Raw genomic sequence first — 19746 nt, forward strand, 5'->3', positions numbered from 1 at the left:
TGCTCACCGCAACTAGAGAAAGCCCACGTGCAGGAACAAAGACCCAATGCAGTCATAAATAATAAATAGATAAGACAGATAGATAAATAAAATTTAAAAAAAATTGTTTAGGCACTGTCCCTGCTCTTAAGGTGATTGTTTCGTTATGATGTAAATGATCACTGTAGAGGCAGATGCAAGGTATTCTGGTTTCAGAGAGGAAGCATACCTCAATAGGAAGGTAACTAAGTAAGCAGGGGAAGGGCATAGGGAGTAGAGTATGTCTGAGAGGAGTAAATAGAATGAATCAGCATGGTATGTGCTGAAAACCGCAAGTGGTGTGACTGCTAGAGTCTAAAATCTGAGAGGCATAGAATGACTACAATCAAGGCAAAGGACCAGGACCTAGGGTCCTTTCCTGGTATGCTATGGGAACTGAGACTTTATCCTGTAGGCACTGGGTGGCCAGGAAATGCTTTCTATTTTAGATCATTAGCAACACTGTCAAGGATTGGATTTGAGGCAGGCAATAATAAAGGTAGTTTCAAAGCTATTGTATTAATTCGCTTTAGATGTGATCAGAATTATGAACTTGTTATATTTTAGTCTAGATTATCATTTTCATAACAGCTTTTATAAGTTAATACTTCAGAAAAGTTAAAAAAAAAACCTCAGTACCAAAATGTTATAATATTTTAATAACATAATTCTTTTAAAAGTAGTTCATAGTATTACATAAGTAGAAACTTTTCATCATAGAAAATATATCAAATACAGAAACGAACAAGAAGAAAATGAAAACCACCTGTATAAGCTCCATCTAAATTCTCTTGATTTCAGAGTTTAGCTTTAAAGTGTGTGTGTTTGTGTGTGCACATGCGTATGTGTGTAGTCCAAATAGTGCAAGTCACTAACAGCACTGAACAATATGTTTAATGATATATAATGCCTTTGGTTAAATAACCTGTACACACACAGATATGCACATACATAGCTGGCATACGACTATTGTTAGTGATTGATAGTTGTCATTTTATCAAAGTCTTGTATTAAATTTAATGTTTCTGTGTGTTGTTTTTTCTCCAGCTATGGGAGGTTTATGGAGACAGGCGCTGTCTGCGAACATTTATTGGTAATACTTCTTTTCTCTCTGGCTATAAATCTGTTTGGAAAGACTTTTTAAACTACAATAACATTAACAGTAATTTTACTACACTGATATGAAGGAAAGCCTTCATGGACTTGAGCTGAGTCTTGAAGGAGGGGTAAGTCTCCCTATGTAGACAAAGAACTAGGAAGAGACAGCAGCAGAAGCTAAAGCAAGAGTGGAATGAGAAAGCATACTGCTTTGAGGGAACCACTTATACTTCAGAATTGTTAGCCTGAGGGATATAGTACGAGATGACAGTGGAGAAAAGCAGTAGAGGAGGGCAGAGTATGGAAGACCTTTAGACTGTCCTGGGGGCCTTGGGAAGCCAACCACTGAACTGTTCTTGCAGGAAAGCAACGTGATCAGATTTGAAGTTTACAAAGATCACAGTGGCAGTATGGAGGATGCTTTGGTGGGGCAGGCCTGGAGGCAAGAAAGTGATTTACAAGGTTATTTCATTGGTCTGGATTAGAGATAATGAGAGCCTGAACTAAAGCATCAGAGAGAGAGGAAAGAAACAAGAGTTAGGGAAGAGATATGGGAACATATGTATATGTATAACTGATTCACTTTGTTATAAAGCAGAAACTAACACACCATTGTAAAGCAATTATACTCCAATAAAGATGTAAAAATAAAAAATAAATTTTAAGATAGAAATTAAAAAAAAAAGAGTTAAAACCAATGGGACTTGGTTAGCAAGTGAGTGATAAGAGTGAGGCAGGAATCTAGAGTGACTCTCAGGTGGCTGGAAGAATGGTGGTGCTACTCATCATAGGAAGATGATGAGATTTCAGACTAATGGAATTTGAGCTGCCTTTGAGATACTGAGATAAAAATGTCCAGTAAGCAATTAGATAGCCAGATGTTGAGCTTTGCAGAGAGGTTAGGAATTGGCAACAAAAACAGATAAAGAGATAAGGTTGAGAGAATTCCTTGAAGGAAAGAAAGCCAAAAAGAGGACAGCCTTGTTGGTAGATACTAGTTTATTGTCTTTGTCAGATTTTGTGTGAAGGCTAGTTATGTTTTGAAATTTAACTGTACCAAATTGAAATGGTATTTGTGTGAATTACATTGGCTTTGTTTTTAGATTTAAGTGGGGGTCCATTTGCCAGTGCTTTGTTACGATTTTAGGGCCTCACTGCACAAATGCGGCCTGAGATGCCAGGGCAGCCCAGAAGAAGACTTGTGGGAAGGCTCTCAGCAGTGTACAGGGAACAAAATGTCTCCTGCGACACAGCGGATTTGATCTCCATCTGTCTCCCCTGCACTGGCAGTTTTTCAGTGGAAAACTGAAAATTTCCTACTTAGAAAGATGATAGCAGCTCTGACTGGGACTCCTGCTGTACAAAAGAATGCCTAATTGCCATGACTGGAGGTCATCGGTGGTAGTGGTTCAGGACCCCTGGGTACGGCTGACAATTTGTGCCATGCACATCTTGCACAATTGTGCTTGGCAGTCTTTGTCATGGTGGGATGGTAAAGAGTAGGAAAGTTTCTGCTTTCATTTAATCATATTTTATTTGCCTCTGTAACTTTCAGAAGAATTCACTGGTCAGGCAAGATTGATTTCCAAGGAAAGCACCTTAACATTATTGTCAAATGCCATTTTAAAACTAAATAATAGTTAATATTTGTTTTCAAAAAGGTTTAGTCTCTGAGATTCTGAATCCATTTCTATGAAATTCGGGAATGTGATCACAGAAATAGACAATTATTGAACAAAGGCCACAACTTCATGAACCTTAGGTTTAGGTCACTTTGTTTTCACTTCCAGCTTGGCAAGTAATCTCAGAGTGAACCTTCAAAACGTCACCAGCCATTTCTCTTTCATTGGCAATAACTGGACTATTATGTTTCCTTAAATTCTTTTGACTGTTTAGTCATCAGCTGTATGTATAACATATTAAGAGAGTGCATGAGAGACTTTTTAAAACAAAGTTACATCTTTTCTTTTGGTTCTTACCTAAATTTTATGCATCAGAATCACCAGAGGAGCTTTTCAAAGGGGAAAAAAACCACCTACATTCCCAAGCCCACACATAACATATTCTGAGTCAGTAAATCAGCATGTGGGGTTCCAGTGATTTTGACTCACAGCATGGCTTGAAAAATACTGTTTAATGCTGTTTCTCTTATGGTGCTTATATTTTAAAAGAACATACTTCACCTCACCTCCATTTCTATTGTCTCTGCCTTTAGGTCACAGTAAAGCTGTTAGGGACATCTGCTTTAATACTGCAGGAACACAGTTCCTCAGTGCAGCTTATGACAGGTATCTTAAGCTCTGGGACACTGAGACAGGTAAGAAAGAGCTCACTTATACTAACATCTATTTACCTTATAAATTAGTGTTTTTAAATGAAACAATGTGAGTGGTCTTCTGTGGTAAAATGATACCTTCCCTAACTGCTGATTCTCTTATCATTGACTATCAGCTAATATCACAAAATGTTTGTAGAGTTGAAACTCAGCTATATAAGTAGCTCTTTTACTATGAAATTTCTTTTCCACCAAATATTTACAATTTATAAAGCAAATATATTGATAGACAAGGAAATTTAAAAATTTCCGTAGACTATTTAATTGATCTTTTTGTTCCCCTACATAACCTAGCACACTGCATTGCACAACATAGAAGCACAATAAATAACTGATGAGCAGAATTTAATTTAATTGCCCCAATTGGTTAAAATGTAGGTCTAAACTTCCATGGAAAGATTGGTTTTATATATTCACAGACATATTGATTACATCAGCACGTTGTGGCTAGTATAATTTTATATAATTAGACAACCATCTTTCATCCTACTGAGTTTTAAGGATAAAGAAAATAGGTAATAGTTATTGAACACTGTCTACCAGGCATTGTACTAAGTGCTTATATTGCAGTATCTTGGTCAATCCTTAAAATATCACTATGAGATTAAATACTATTATTGTTATAGATGAGGAAACTGAGGCTTAAGAGGTAACTTTTCTAGGGTCACACAGCTAGTAATGGTCGAATTGGGTTCAAACCAAGGTCTCTGTAATGCCAAAGCCCATACTCTTAACCTCTTTGGCAGTGGTCCTCAACTCTAGCTGCATTTTTTTTTATAAATTTATTTATTCATTCATTTATTTAATTTTTGGCTGCACTGGGTCTTCGCCGCTGCACGCGGGAACGCGGGCCTTCCCTAGCTGCAGTGAGCGGGCCTCTCATTGCGGTGGCCTCTCCCGCTGCAGAGCACAGGCTCTAGGCACGCGGGCTTCAGTAGCTGTGGCTCGCAGGCTCAGCAGTTGTGGCGCACGGGCCCAGCCGCTCCGCGGCATGTGGGATCTTCCCGGACCAGGGCACGAACCCGTGTCCCCTGCATCGGCAGGCGGACTCTCAACCACTGCGCCACCAGGGAAGCCCCTTGAATATACTATTTTTAATCATTAAAAATCCTTGAAAAGGAACAATGTAGTTTACAGTAAAGAACAAGCAGGTTGCCATTCCTCAAAATTTATTAGCAAATGATCTCTAGATCTTAATCCCAGGGTTATCTTTAAATGGTCAAATTTATTTTACCTACTTTAACTTGGGTCTTTGGTTTTAGGACAGTGTATATCAAGATTTACAAACCGAAAAGTACCCTATTGTGTCAAATTTAATCCTGATGAAGATAAGCAAAATCTCTTTGTGGCTGGGATGTCTGATAAAAAGATTGTGCAAGTAAGTCTTTTCACAATATTTTTATTAAGATTTCTGAGCTTTACACTATATGAGGGGCTAGAATAAGGAATATTAACTTGTTTAATGTTTGCTACTTCTAGGGAGTGCTGATGCTCTAGTCTTGGAAGCAGTAAATCTATAAAAACACGATTTTGGAGATCTTTTTTCCTTCTCCATTTTCCACAGTTATGATCTTTGTTTTCATAAATCTGCTCTTTGCCATTTCTCTTATTTGATATACAGTGGGACATTCGAAGTGGAGAAATTGTACAGGAATATGATCGGCATTTGGGAGCTGTCAACACCATTGTTTTTGTTGATGAGAATAGGAGATTTGTGAGCACGTCTGATGATAAGAGCCTAAGAGTTTGGGAATGGTGAGTTTTTATCAGTAGAAAATCTAATTAATATAAAGCAAACAATTTAAAATTTTGTAGTGAAAGGCTTTCAATTTGAATATTTTCACCACTGTGATCTCTGGCCTGTCAAACTGGTTTAACTATTTAGGTATCCAGAATATGAAAATAAAAATTTAAACATGCTACTTTTCATAGTCTTTAGATAATCTTTCTAAAGAATATGTATTTTGAGTCCTTTTTCTTGCACTAGTAAAAAAGCTTATATAGTGCCATCTTACATTCTTTATTAGGTATCTTATTCATCTTTGCAAAATGACTGACGAAAAGTAGGGGTCACACACGTATAGACTGTGTTCCTTATGCTAGGGATTGAGCATAACATCCTAGCCTTAGAACCAACCCAAAGAAAATATTTTTTAAATCTCTTAATTTTTTAAATGTCTGCATTTTGATTATTCAGTACTGAAAATTGCCCCATGTCATCACCCCTGTGTCCTGCTGTTTATAGCCCATAATGTTTTACTTGTAGAGTATAATCAGAATATATTGCTTAATTTTGCTTTCCTAGAGAAAAAAACACTTTTCTAAAGTCAAGAAATACTAAAGCTGATTTCACTAAGTATCTATCATAGATCATGTTTTATAGTTGATTTTCAAAGCAATGCATAATAATCTTTTTTTTAGAGTTAATGTTTGGTTGGAACCCAGCTTGTTTTGATAGTCAATTATAAGGCACAACTCAACTGTGGTTACAGCCTTGCGGGGACTAGAAACTATCTCCCTACCCCCAGAAGTTGTTCAGCTGTAGGAAGTGAGAAGCCTTGAACTACAGGCAGTAGTTTCCTCCTGAAACTGAGTCTGTTTGGGGACCTGAGCACGTCCCTAACCATTGTCAGGACAGTTTGGGTAATTGAAGATTTAATGTAATTTAACTGCTGTTTCTCCCATCACCAGTATACCCCTCCAAATTACCCCCAATTAATGGAGAGTTGACTGTACTTTACACATAGTCTTAACATCATTCTTAATGTCCATGGTTTGAGACTATCTCATAACTAAGATCTCTTCTACTTCAGAAATGATGTTACATGCAGAGAACCTGATAAGGATATAGTTTTATATGAGCCATATAGACCATTTGCACAACAAGCTAGATAGTTTAGTGTACATATAGCTGTTTTGTTTTATGTACTGTAACAGTTTGATTATACTTAAACTTTCAGGTGTTTCTATCAGATATTTTCGGCTCCATTTGAAAATGGGAAGTAGTATAAAAGAAATTGGTAAATGTTTGAATGATGCACCAGTTACACGGCTTCTAGAACACTTGTGTATGTTTTCTAATTAGAGCATCGGTCAGTAAAATATTTTGATTAAATGATCATGTTTCTTTTTTTTCCTTCTCAGAGCTTAAGAAATACTCCTAAGACTCATGATACTGTTTCATTATAAATGATGACATCCTGTAGATTTTAGTTTAATTCTCACTTGCTATTCGAGCCTTCCTAACCAATCCTCACATGAGATTAGGCATCTTCTCTATTATCCCACAGACAACCCTTTGCTTCTCACAGCTTTTTAGTTCTTGCTTATTTATTCTCTTCCCTGCTGAGTTCTTTTTTTATTTTTAATTTTTTTTGAAGTATAGTTGATTTACAGTGTTGCATCCTGACGAGTTCTTAATCATGAGAGAAAGAACTGTGTCAGTCAAATTCTCCATCTGTCTTCAACACCAGCACAGTGCCTGGCATGTAGTATGCACTGAATATCTAAGGAACTCATTGTCATGATTTTTAATGATGTTACATTTATTGAGCTCTTTCTATGTCCCAGGCACACTAAGCATTTTACATGAACTATTTCATTTAATGGGCAAGTAATCTTACGAGATAGGTGTATTTCCTATTCCTGTTTTATAGATAAGGAAACTGAGATAGATTAAGTAATTTGCCCAAGGTTCCACGAGAAACGAAAGAGCCAGAATTCAAACTCAGATCAAACTGATTCCAAAGATTTTTTTGTTTTTTTTTATAAATTTACTTATTTAATTTATTTATTTTTGGCTGTGTTGGGTCTTCGTTGCTGCGCGCAGGCTTTCTCTACTTGCGACGAGCGGGGGCTACCCTTTGTTGTGGTGCGCGGGCTTCTCATCGCGGTGGCTTCTTTTGTTATGGAGCATGGGCTGTAGGCACGCGGGCTTCAGTAGTTGTGGCATGCAGGCTCAGTAGTTGTGGCTCGCAGGCTCTAGAGCGCAGGCTCAGTAGTTGTGCCATACGGGCTTAGTTGCTCCGCAGCAAGTGGGATCTCCCCAGACCAGGGCTTGAACCCGTGTCCCCTGCATTGGCAGGCAGATTCTTAACCACTGTGCCACCAGGGAAGCCACTCCAAAGATTTTTCTTTTCCTTTTTTTCTCCCCAGTTTTATTGAGGTATAATTAAAACTGAGATATAAATAAAATTGTAATGTATTTAAAGTGTACAACATAATTATTTGATATATGTATACGGTGTGAAATAATTCATTAACCCTTAATTAATATATCCATCACCTCACATATTTACTTTTTTGTTTGGTAAGAACACTACGTTCTACTCTCCTAGCAAATTTCAATTATGCAATACAGTATTATCAACTATAGCCACCATGGTGTATACACTAGAACCTCAGACCTTATTAATCTTACAGATAAAAGTTTGTACCCTTTTACTAGCTTTGCCTAATTCCCTGCCCACCCCTCCACCCAGCCCCTGGCAGCCACCATTCCACTCTCTATTTTTATGAATTTGACTTTTTTTTTTTTTAAGACTGCACAAATAAGTGATACCATGCAGTATTTGTCTGACTTATTTCACTTAGCATAACACCTACCCTCCAGGTTCACCCAAAGGAACCTTGGTTTTCTTAAACAATACTATACAAACTAAGACTATTATACAGTTTTAAAGAAGAACAGGAGATTGTAATTAGATATTGAGCATCCTGTGGTATCCTAATTGCCTAAATTCTAAATTCATGAGATATTATAGGCATGTTTTCTCCCAAAGGCATTTATTTTTCTTAAAATGTTTTTAAAAGAAAATTTTACAGTGGTTGGCACAAATGTCTCTTTTATTTTTAAAACTTCATAGGTTTTTGTTAGGTTTTGTTTTTTTGATGATCTCATTTCCAGACTGAAGATTATTTGTAACATAAGTTACTAGCTTATTATACTGATTTACAATTTCTAATTAGAATATAGTATTATGTTTATTAAATAGAACTATGCCTAGCATTTTTACTAGCAATTATGAAGTTCACAGGTGTTCAGATTCTTTTCATGTTATAGAGCTCATTGCACCAAGAGTCCTTGAAGTAAGGGATCTGTTTAAATTTTAGTAAACCATTGATTGACATGAACCTGAACTATCATTAACTTAATTTAGAAAATGCTCTTATTTTTTAATGCATGTTATAAAATTATCAGCCACTAATAATGAGAAGGGAAAAGTAGTTGAACCTTTTTAAGGTTGAGGCTCTTCTCAATACATTTGGGTCATTCATTCTGAATGTCAGTTCTCACTGGTAACTTAGAGGTATTAAAGGGTTGGAGATTTGATAAATGATACTGTTCTTCAGGTTATACCTGAAAATGTTTTCCTCCAACCAAGACTCTGATAGAGTTTTTTCCAATCATTTGCTTCTTCTTCCGGGTTGATAGAGAGATGGTTAGAGAAGATGCTTACTTAAAAGGCAAATTATTATTATTGTTCTAATTAATCAAAGTCTTTGAACTTGAACCATGGTTTGACATTGAAATTGGTGCTTTATAGTCTGTATTATTCATCAGATTACATTTCCCACACATTACTCTATAAAAAACAATTCTGATGTCTCATGGTCTCTGAAGGACCAAAATCCTTCAGAATTAGTAAAGAATTTTTTTATCATGGAGAATATTAAAAATGAAAAGACACTTAGAATTTTGGATAGGTCTAGATTTAGGTGACTAGTTTTGGATTTTTGTTGTTTTTGTTTTATCTTTTGTATCACTCACAAGAAAAAAAATTTAATGCTTTTTCTCCTACACTGTACACATTTGGAATACTTTACAAATAAGCTGAAAAACAGAAGATGTCCAGGTACCAAGCACTTAATCTACCTTACCCATCCCTTACCCATCTGGATGGGCTCGACCTGCTTGCAGATCCCTGTACATCTTTGCCTACCATCTATCTGCTTGCATTGCTGAAAGCTCTTTAGCACTCTCACCTGCTTGCAGAGTAACAAGTTATGGTTGACTGGCAGGTAAAATAAGAATATTTCCCTGTAGGCTTGCTCAGACATCTTGCTTCTGCCTACCATGGTACATTTTTAGATGAGTTCATTATTAAAGAACTTATAGTAACAGATTTTTTTTAAACATAAAGGCCAAAGTTTAAATCAAATAGAGATAGAAAACTAAATCACTGACACTTGTAATTATCATGGAAAGTCATTTGTAAAGTAAAAGCTTTATAATAATCAATAGAATGTCATTTTGTGGTTTTCCTTCTTCCAGGAAGTTTCATGAAAGGTTTATTAAATATATAATTTCAAGAGCATCTCTTTTGTTTCAGAGATTATTATTCTAAAAGTACTTTTAGAAATTACTATTCTGATATGCTATTTTTAATTTTTAGGGATATCCCTGTGGATTTCAAGTATATAGCAGAACCCAGCATGCACTCAATGCCTGCAGTGACTTTGTCTCCAAATGGTAAGTTAGTAGATAGTGTTTTTAAATGAGCTCTGTTTTCAAAAGAGCCTTGGCCATTCCCTCCTAGGGGAAGTCTGTCACAGTGCCATACTTATATAAGGAAATCTTTTCAATATTAGAAATAATCACTGGTTTTCATGTGTGAGTCACCTCACCCATTCTCTTGTTATTTTTAAAAGGTAAATATAAAAGAAATGATGATTTGCAACTAACATTGCCCGAGCATCTAAGGATTTCTATCTGAGAATCAGGATTTGTTTTTTTATATGTAATTATCCTTCCAACAGAATCATGTTCAACAGCTCAGTGATTTATTGTGAGCTCTTTTTCTTTCAGAGAATAGGAAATTTTGTTCTGGTTCTTCATAGAGAACACCTTAGCAATTTACTGTAAAAGATTTTTTCAGGCAAAAATTAAAAAGATAAGTCTAATACCATTTTCTATTTAATAATTCATTGCCTTTTAAGTACAAGTACTACAGATATACTGATATAATTCTACATGACGATATTAAAGTGGAGGATCCGATATTTGGGCAGCATTGTGAACTCAGTAGCTACTGTGAGTATAGAGCAAGGAAGAGGGGACAAGAAAGAGTTTGCTTTTCTAGTCGGGGCATCTGCCACAGGCAAATCAGTGATATTTGTCAAATGCCCTATGATTTTTATGAGAAGAGCAACCTCACTGGGTGCTGTTCTGATAATCACTATATTGTATACAGTCACATTTGTCACTGTGCACCTGAATTTCATATAGTGTATTTTTAAACCATCCATTACAAATACTGTGCCCATCTTGAACAAGGCCATTTACCCAGTCAGACTGTGAGCACTGTTAGAGTCATCCCTTAGTTAATCATGTTTACAAATATATAGGATGTAAAGATACTGCAGTTAAGACTCTAGTGGCTTTGGTGGATCCTGGGTAGATAAAAGCAAGGTGGCCCAAATTGAAAAATGGGCAGAAGACCTAAATAGACATTTATCCAAAGAAGACATACAGATGGCCAGTAGGCACATGAAAAGATGCTCATCATTGCTAATTAGAGAAATGCAAACCAAAACTACCATGAGGTACCACCTCACACCAGTCAGAATGGCTGTCTTTAAAAAGTCTACAAATAATAAATGCTAGAGAGGGTGTGGAGAAAAGGGAACCCTCTTATACTGTGTAAATTGGTTTAGCCACTAAGGAAGACAGTATGGAGGTTCCTCAAAAAACTAAAAATAGAGTTGCCATATGATTCAGCAATCCCATTCCTGGGCATTTAACCAGAGAAAACTATAATTCGAAAAGATACATGCACCTTAGTTCATAGCAGCACTATTTACAATAGCCAAGACATGGAAACAACCTAAATGTCCACTGACAGATGAATGGATAAAGAAGATGTGGTACATATATACAATGGAATACTACTCAGCCATAAAAAAGAATGACATAATGCCATTTACAGCACAATGGATGGACCTAGAGATTATCATACTAAGTGGAGTAAGCCAGAAAGAGAAAGACAAACACCATATGATTTCACTTATATGTGGAATCTAAAATACAACACAAATGAACATATCTATGAAACAGAAAGACTTAACACAGAGAACAGACTTGTGGTGGCCAGGGGAGGGGGGAGGGGAGGTGGGGGGAGGGGAGGTGGGGGAGGGGGAACTGGGAATCTGGGGTGAGCAGATGCAAACTATTATATACAAAATGGATAAACAAGGTCCTACTGTATAGCACTGGGAACTATATTCAATATCCTGTGATAAACCAGAATAGAAAAGAATATAAAAAGAATATATATCTGTATAACTGAGTCACTTTGCTATACAACAGAAATTAAACACAACATTGTAAATCAACTATACTTCAATAAAAAAATTTTTTAAAAACAAGTGTGGCCCACAACAGTTACTAGAATTTTTTTAGTCATATCTTTCTTTGTACAGTTTTATTTAATAATCCTAGGTTTTCTCACCTGGAGTTTATCCTTCCTCTTTCCATAATTAACATAAATAAGTCTCTTTCTCTCCATGGTTCTATTGTTTATACTTACTACAAATTAATTTCATTTCATAAAATTTAGTTTTATTAATGCTAAACTCAGAGTTTTTGTATATCCTAATTTAAACAAACAAAAAAGCTTTTATAGGAAAAGTGCTAAATGATATAAGATTGTATGAGCAAAATCCATTACTTTATATATAAATACCTCTCACCAGCAACAAATTTGTAACACTTTACAGGTGGTATGGTAAATTAATTTTCCTACTATTATGAAGTAGTTGGGAATAAAATAATATTAATGATTGAACATATTTAAATAAAGTCTTTTTAAAATTTTCAGTCTTCCTCTAAAATGTCTCATTTATTGCATTTACAGGGAAATGGCTAGCGTGCCAATCAATGGACAACCAAATCTTAATTTTTGGAGCACAGAACAGATTTAGATTAAATAAGAAAAAAATTTTTAAGGGCCATATGGTAGCAGGCTATGCTTGTCAGGTAGACTTTTCACCAGACATGAGGTAAGTTTAAACCTTCTCATGTATTCCTATATTCATATATAATGATATAAACTACTGCTGTACAAATAACACTGTACAAATCACTTTTATATATGTAATTGTATGAGAATTGTTCAGATTGTCAAAGTGCCAGATAAAAGGCAAGAACAAATTAAGACAGCTACATTTGGCTTTTTTTTAAGTTCTTTAGTCTGTCTCTTTATATTGTTTAGTTCTGTGCCCTTTAACCACATAATGAATCCCTGTCTTTATAGGCTATGTCCTACTTTCTTTCTGCGTTTCTAAGCAAGGCTGGAAGGACTGTAATCTCTATATTGCTGTGATTGAATGAGCACCAGAAGAATTAATCCTGTATTGCAGGGTTGAAGTTAACAGTTTCACTACAGCTTTTCTGTGCTGAAACCTCAAATCCATCTTCTGGTCACACTAGATTTCTGAAGCCTATAGCCTTCCTAAGAGTGAAACTCTGCATTCATTCCCCTATTGTTAAGCTAAAATGTATGGGTATCACTAATTTAGAAATCCCTATAAACTTGTATGTTTAGCCTGGTAATTGGGATTTAGACTCCTACCTCTGAGTGAATCTTGTATATATTCAGAAGCTGTTGGAGCCAAAAATAATTATGAAGGTGGTAGAGTCCACTATAGTTGAATGGGTCTACATGTGTTTGCTGGCTCTGTATGAAATTGGTTCCCTTACACTGTTTCTGACTGTCTAGAGAGTGATTGTGATACCGCATTCACTGTGGCCTCTGGCTCTCCCAATCTTCCAAGTTAAAAATAATTTTTCACTCTTAGATTGGTCACTCAGTGGGGAGGTTTTCTGATAGAAGTTTAAATTATAGACTGCTTTATACTCTACCTTATTATTCTAAGTATTATATAATCACAGTGATTTTCTTACGTTAAGGTGAAAAGGTAAATTATTTCTCTGTTCCTCACCCACTTTACCAGTTGAAGGTGTTTGAATAATTTGAATTTATTTTTCTTCTCATTATAGCTATGTGATTTCAGGAGATGGAAATGGAAAATTAAACATCTGGGACTGGAAGACCACAAAACTCTACAGTAGATTCAAAGCTCATGATAAAGTGTGTATAGGTGCAGTGTGGCATCCTCATGAAACATCTAAAGTCATAACTTGTGGTTGGGATGGTCTCATTAAATTGTGGGATTAATGGGATTAATCCTTATACTATCTGGGATCATTTTTGATCCAGTATCATATTTAACTATATTTAATTATTAAATGTGTTAAATGACAACTTGATTTACAGATTATGATTTTCTTACGTGGCCTTATGAAGTTGAACCATTGTTTTAAAAGAAAAAAACTTTGTAAATTTGGCTCGTATAATTTCATTGGCAACTTCATTTTGTTCTTTATAGATGTTATTTATACAGAGAATGACCATTAACTTTATATTTGACAAGTAGTTATTTTTGGCAGGCAGTTTGGGTTTACTCCCATGACGTACTGAAAGGATCCCTTTAGAGCTAAGAAGGAATCCCTAGTGGATTACCTCTTCAACAAAAAGGGAAGAACAGGGATGGTATAATTTAATGTGAATCTGAAAGAAGGATAAAACCACCCACAGTTACTGTTCCCTTTATTTTCAGTGGGTCAAGTTCTAATCTTTCGGATTCACGAGTTCCACTATTTTTTATGACATATGTTGTGTCTGTTTAGTTGTAAGCCAGCAATCTTCTCTGACTGCAGCATTCCTCTAATTATTAAACAGTGTAAAATAAAAATCAGTCCAGAGTTCTTTCCTTGACTTTCTTCCTGATCAGTATAGACAGGATTGTATATAATTAGAGAATTACATTATTTTTGAAGATGGAACTCAAGAGAATGAATCAAGACTTTGAACTGTATTTGTATTTACTGTCCAATAAAGACCTGGCTACACTTTCAAAAATCAGGGTCTCCTAGGTCACTCACCTCTTCACTGTTGTTACTACTGAAATACTCCTCATAGGAGATTGGATGTGAGGACATAGTTCAAAATGTCAACTTGTAATTTCTTTGAAGCTGTATGTTTTATCTATTAAAATTAATCTGATTCTTCTTATGAATATATTCAATAAAACTTTTTAAGATTAGAAAAATTTTAAACTTCTTTCCAAATCTTTGGGTAAAATTGACACTCCAGAAAGATGGCTAGGTTTCCCAGTTTGAGAAGCAGGGACTGTGATTGGTTAAAAAAATTTTTTTTCAACTTCAGATTGTGAAATCAAGATAGCCTCTTAAATATAGTAACCAAGAGCACTTTAGTTTGACAAGACATTTCTCCTGTTTTTTTACAAATCTATGTTAGATGTTTGAATGTAGTGTGAAATATTTCAATACCATGCTGTAAAAGATTGGTTCATAGCTGCTCAGAGTGCTGACTTGGAGACCAGAATCATGTTGAGTGTTGATATCCTAGGAACATCATTATTAGCTCTGAGTCCTGTGCTATCAAGAGCAGTTCATGCTCCATAGCCTTAGAACTTCCATTTTTAAACATTAAATTTAAAAAGACCTGGTATAGATGACCAGGTGCTATAGCCACATATAAATAAATTGCAAAGAAGAAAATAGAAAAAGAGAATAAAAGTGGTAGAGATGTATTTTTGGACACACAGGCACTCAAAGAAATAAGAATACACTGCCTGGCTGCTGTGATTTCTATTTCTTTATCTGCTGGGAAGGGTGCCTACCATTTCCTGGAGAGGAAAAAATTCAGACAGGAGCTTTTCTTTAGTCCCAACCACTGGTTTTAACAAATGTGAATTACTGAAATATGATGGGACAAAAAGTTAATCATACATTTGAACTATCTTGTTCAGCACCAGTATTGTGTATGTTACAAATCATAATTTCAAAATATGGGTCTACTTTATTGTGTTTTTAACTGTTTCTAAACTAAGGAACTGTATATAAAAGTTGTCGCTTTTTTTAAAAAGACTATTTTTAAATAAAGCACTTTTGTAGAAAGTGTTATCAAAATTTTCGTTCTTAGTCTCCTTTTAAGTCTTAACTCTAAGACACCACGTTAAACCATTTGCATATTTTAAATGGGTCATTTTGATTTTCTGGGGAGAAATGATGCTTTAAAGGTGAGTATAGTATATTAATGGGTTTATTCTAAATAAATGACAAAAATACAGGGCAGTGTCCTCAGAGCACATAGATTAAGTTTAACACAGTCCATATTTATCCACTTGGTGCCACTGAGTCATGATTGCATCCATTTTAGAGGATACAAATGAGTGGGGTTCTTTTCCAGCATAAGAAAGTTTACAGATTATGTTGTGACTGGAATTAAGTGGTTACCATCTGGCTCCTTTTCCTCACCGCAACCCTTTTGTCACACCCAGGACAGATTTCCTTCCTAAAAGTTAGAATAAAAGTGATGCTTTAGTGAAGGTTTAATGAATATTTCAATACTGAAGCACAGGCTGAGAATATGTTGTCCTAAATAGGGAGCCCGTTTTAAGATAAGGAACAGGGCGTAGCCTCAAACAGGCACTTCTCTAAGTAGAACAGTATAGAGTGATTTTTGAGGATACATTGTGAGGCTGGTTCATGTCCTCAGCATGTTTATTAATTACCTGGAAGAAAACATGGACAATGAAATAGCAAACCCTTGGATGGTAGCTGTAAGAATTGCAACACTAGCAACAATTATAGAGACTCTACTTGAAGAATACTGTTTCTCAGAGTGTAGACTGAGAACCACCTGGAGATGGTGTCACTTACTGAGATACAGAATTCAGAAGAAAGTAGTGGTTGGTTGAGGAAACCATAATGAATTCAGGTATGGAGAAGGGAAGTGTGAAGTGCCATCCAGGCCAAAATATCCATCAGCAGTATTAACTTTGGGTCTCAAAGTGAGACCTAGGGAACATTGATGCTATATTTCATCAAAGATGCAGGTTTTTCACATTTTTAACATCTCTGAAATAGGGCTATGTCTTAAAATCAATGATGTGTCATAGTTTAATTGGCGGCATTCTTTCTCAATGGATCATGAAATAACTGATGAAATACAGTGTAAACAAGGCAATTACTAAGGGACCTAAGAAGGAGAAGAGAAGATCCAGAGGAAAGAAGATTCCATCTTAGCAGCTGGTTCAAAATTTATGTTATCAAATATTTATTTGATCAGTGGGTAAATAAAGTGAATGAACTAGCAAAAGACTGCAATTTTACAAATACTATATATTCATTCCCTGGTTCAAAGTCAGCACTTACTATAGTAAGTTCCCCAGATGATATGCACACTAAGAATGAGAATTAGCGGAGTCTGAGTTTATCTTGAGTATTTCAGAAACTACACTGTTTAGAGTGTGTAAACTCAGAGAAATGTAGCTAACCAAAAATATATACACGTGTGTGTATGTGTGTGCATGTATTTATATGCATGTATGTATGTGAATATGATATACATTTTACATGTTTATATGTACACCTTCCCTGTTCAAAGTCACTTTAATAATTGTAGAAACAATTTTCTCAATCTAAACACTGAAATTTTATCTGAAACTTAAGTCACAACTTGCAGCCAGAGTCCTTAGAGTGGCTTTATTTTTAGTGACAAAGTGATAACTCCTTTGCTTTTACAGCTTCCTGTAACTGCAATAACTGTCTTCAGATGATTTTTTAGCTCCCCACATCCTACTCTCCAACCTTCAGCATTTTTGAGATCTGAGGGACTAACTCAAATCTCAAACATTTTGTATTTAAGTATGTGTTCTAGTATAGCACTAATAGAAATACATGAGCCACATACATAATTTTTAATTTTCTAATGGCCACATTAAAAAGGGGATATTAGTATAAATAATATATGATCCAAAATATTCTTTCAACATTCAATTATTTTTAAAATTAATATTTTACTTTTCTCATACTAAGATCTGGTGTGTATTTTACGCTTAACAGCACATCTCAATGCAGACACTAAATTTTCATCAAATATTTTATCTGTTTCACACAAAGTAGATTTACACGCCTAAGTTGTTCCAAGCAGACCTACTAAGAGTTTTCTAATAATTGAATCAAGTATAAGTTTTTAACTTAATTAAAAGTAAATAGAATTTAAAATTCATCTCCTCAGTCATACTAGCCACATGCTAGATGCTCAGTAGCAACATGTGGCTGCTGGTTACCATACTGTCCATACAATTCTAGTACCACTTTTTACACACAGTGGCTCAAATACCCAGCTTTACTGCTTCATCTTCTCAAAGACATTTTAAGGTTCAAACTACTCATAAGATGTCTTATTTAAACAATATAAATGTTCATATTTTTCTGTACTACATTTTGGACAGTTTCCTCAGGTTTATCTTCCAGTTCACTTTTACAGTCTCTTCAGCTGTGTCTAATCTGCTGTTTAATTCATTAAACTCATTCCAGTGACTATTTTTCCTTTGTGGTAGGTCTATTTGTACTTTTTTATATCTACCTGTTCTTCATATGTCTTATTTTTTATGGTTTCTATATAGTCTTTTATGCCTTTAATCACATCAAATAATTTATACTTTCTTTAAGATTGTTATTCTGTTATCGCAAATTCTTGGACTGAAAATCCCAGTGTATAATGTGTCTGTTAACTCTATCTCATGGTGGGCCATTTCCTTGTCAGTTGTAATTTTTTATTAGGAGTTGTAATTTTTTATTAGGAGTTCATCTTACGTGGGTCGGAAGAAATACTTTGTAGTCCAAGTTGAAGAGTCCCTTTGAGTGGTTTTACATTTGCTTCTGCCATGTACCCCTGAGACATCACCCCCTAGAACCAGTTTTATATCTAAATTTTTCAGCTTATGGATTTCTTAACCACGTGATTATGGATTCAACTCTTTAAACAGGCTGAAGTTTTCAAATTCTCATGAGAAAATTTGATTTTCTCCAGAGCTATAGCAAGGGTAGACTTCCTTGTGCTCGGAGGAAGGGGGATAGGGGTAGTTTTTAGAACCCTCTTCCATCGAGATTGTAGCCCTCCAAGGGTCCCACTGCTTCAAGTATCTCACTCAGTTCCAATCCTTTCCCCCAACATAGCAGGCCTTATCTCTAATGCTCTAGGCCACTGGCCATCACTAGTATACCGAACTAGGACCACTGCAGTGTAGATTCCTGCTCTACCTCTCTGGTTCTAGGGTCCCCCGGGCTTTCTGTGCCTGAAGATTTTTCTTTCTTGGGCATTCATATATGTACATAAACACATAGACATACATACATAGATAAATGCATACATACATATTCACACATATACATACAGAGGATCACCATAAAGATAAATACTTAATCTAGTATCTTTGGATATTGCCACTTTGTTAGGATAGTCTAAAAACACTGAAGTGTAAACAAGTGCAGTCTGAAACATTCTGATTTTTAGAACCTTGTGAGGTTAAGTGTGTTATCCTAAAAACGTACTTTACCTAAGGGCACTTCACTCGATGACTGGAGAGGCATCATAATGGATTCATCTTTTATCTGGGGCTTGTCTTCTGAATAAACATATCATTTGGATTCTCCTGAATTTATCCTAAGACTTTATAGCACACAAATCAAGAAATTACCTAACCACTGTCTAAGCCTTCTCTAATTATAAAATGCTAGAATAATGAGATTTTCAAGCTAGAAGAAACCTTAGAAATCAAATATTCCAACCTAAGATAAGAAAATAGGCCGATGAGGGTGATGAATTGCTTGGTATCACGCAGCTGGTTAGCAGCAGGGTCAGAATCTTTCTCCCTTCATCCTGCTATCCTTTCTCTTCTACATACTGCCACTTAAGTGTGTATTTTTAAAACTGTCAAGATTTGTGTTGTAATCTTTGTGGCTTCCAGCTTGCTTTCACTGAGGTAGTTTTAAAGACTGTATTTATTTCATCTTTTAGTAAAACAGAACCTATAGCTAAAGAGATTCTCATAGCCTCTTCCTTGAGAGTTAGACCTAATGATAACTGCCCGAAAGGACTTTTCTTGGTCAGACTTCAAATATTCTGGAGAACATAATACCCTCTCTCACCTTGTTTGTACTCTTTGAACAACTACCTTAAATTTTTTTGTCCTAGAAAAACAATGTGATTTTAATCATTTTTGTAGAAATACCAGCCCCTGTCCTTTACATCATACCTTCTTTCTCTCATAAACTGAAAAATATTCTCCATGCTACTGTGAGTTGTGACCAAATACACTGACTCTAAAGTGTGTTTTCTGGGAATCGGTTAAAAAAAAAAAAAGGACAATGAGGAATGAGAAAGGAAGATTGAGGTTTTATATCCTAGGGTACCTTCTAC

At 35.5% G+C, this 19746-nt stretch overlaps 1 protein-coding gene across 1 annotated transcript in view; it reads left to right on the top strand.

Annotated features, from left to right (window-relative positions):
- The window catches only part of CDC40 (cell division cycle 40), a gene marked incomplete at its 5' end in the record, with an annotated part of 54769 nt that extends 39387 nt beyond the window's left edge, over positions 1–15382 (top strand). Inside the window, 7 exons of the mRNA XM_082669199.1 lie at positions 1066–1111; positions 3332–3433; positions 4714–4829; positions 5073–5206; positions 9847–9923; positions 12307–12451; positions 13452–15382. Of these exons, the coding sequence (XP_082525325.1) occupies positions 1066–1111; positions 3332–3433; positions 4714–4829; positions 5073–5206; positions 9847–9923; positions 12307–12451; positions 13452–13629 (798 nt within the window). The 3' untranslated portion in view covers positions 13630–15382. The remainder of the gene's footprint in view (positions 1–1065; positions 1112–3331; positions 3434–4713; positions 4830–5072; positions 5207–9846; positions 9924–12306; positions 12452–13451) is intronic.
- Between the last annotated feature and the right edge of the window lie 4364 nt (positions 15383–19746).

The sequence above is a fragment of the Grampus griseus genome, assembly GCF_964374135.1.
Source record: "Grampus griseus genome assembly, chromosome: 13".
Taxonomy (NCBI): domain Eukaryota; kingdom Metazoa; phylum Chordata; class Mammalia; order Artiodactyla; family Delphinidae; genus Grampus; species Grampus griseus.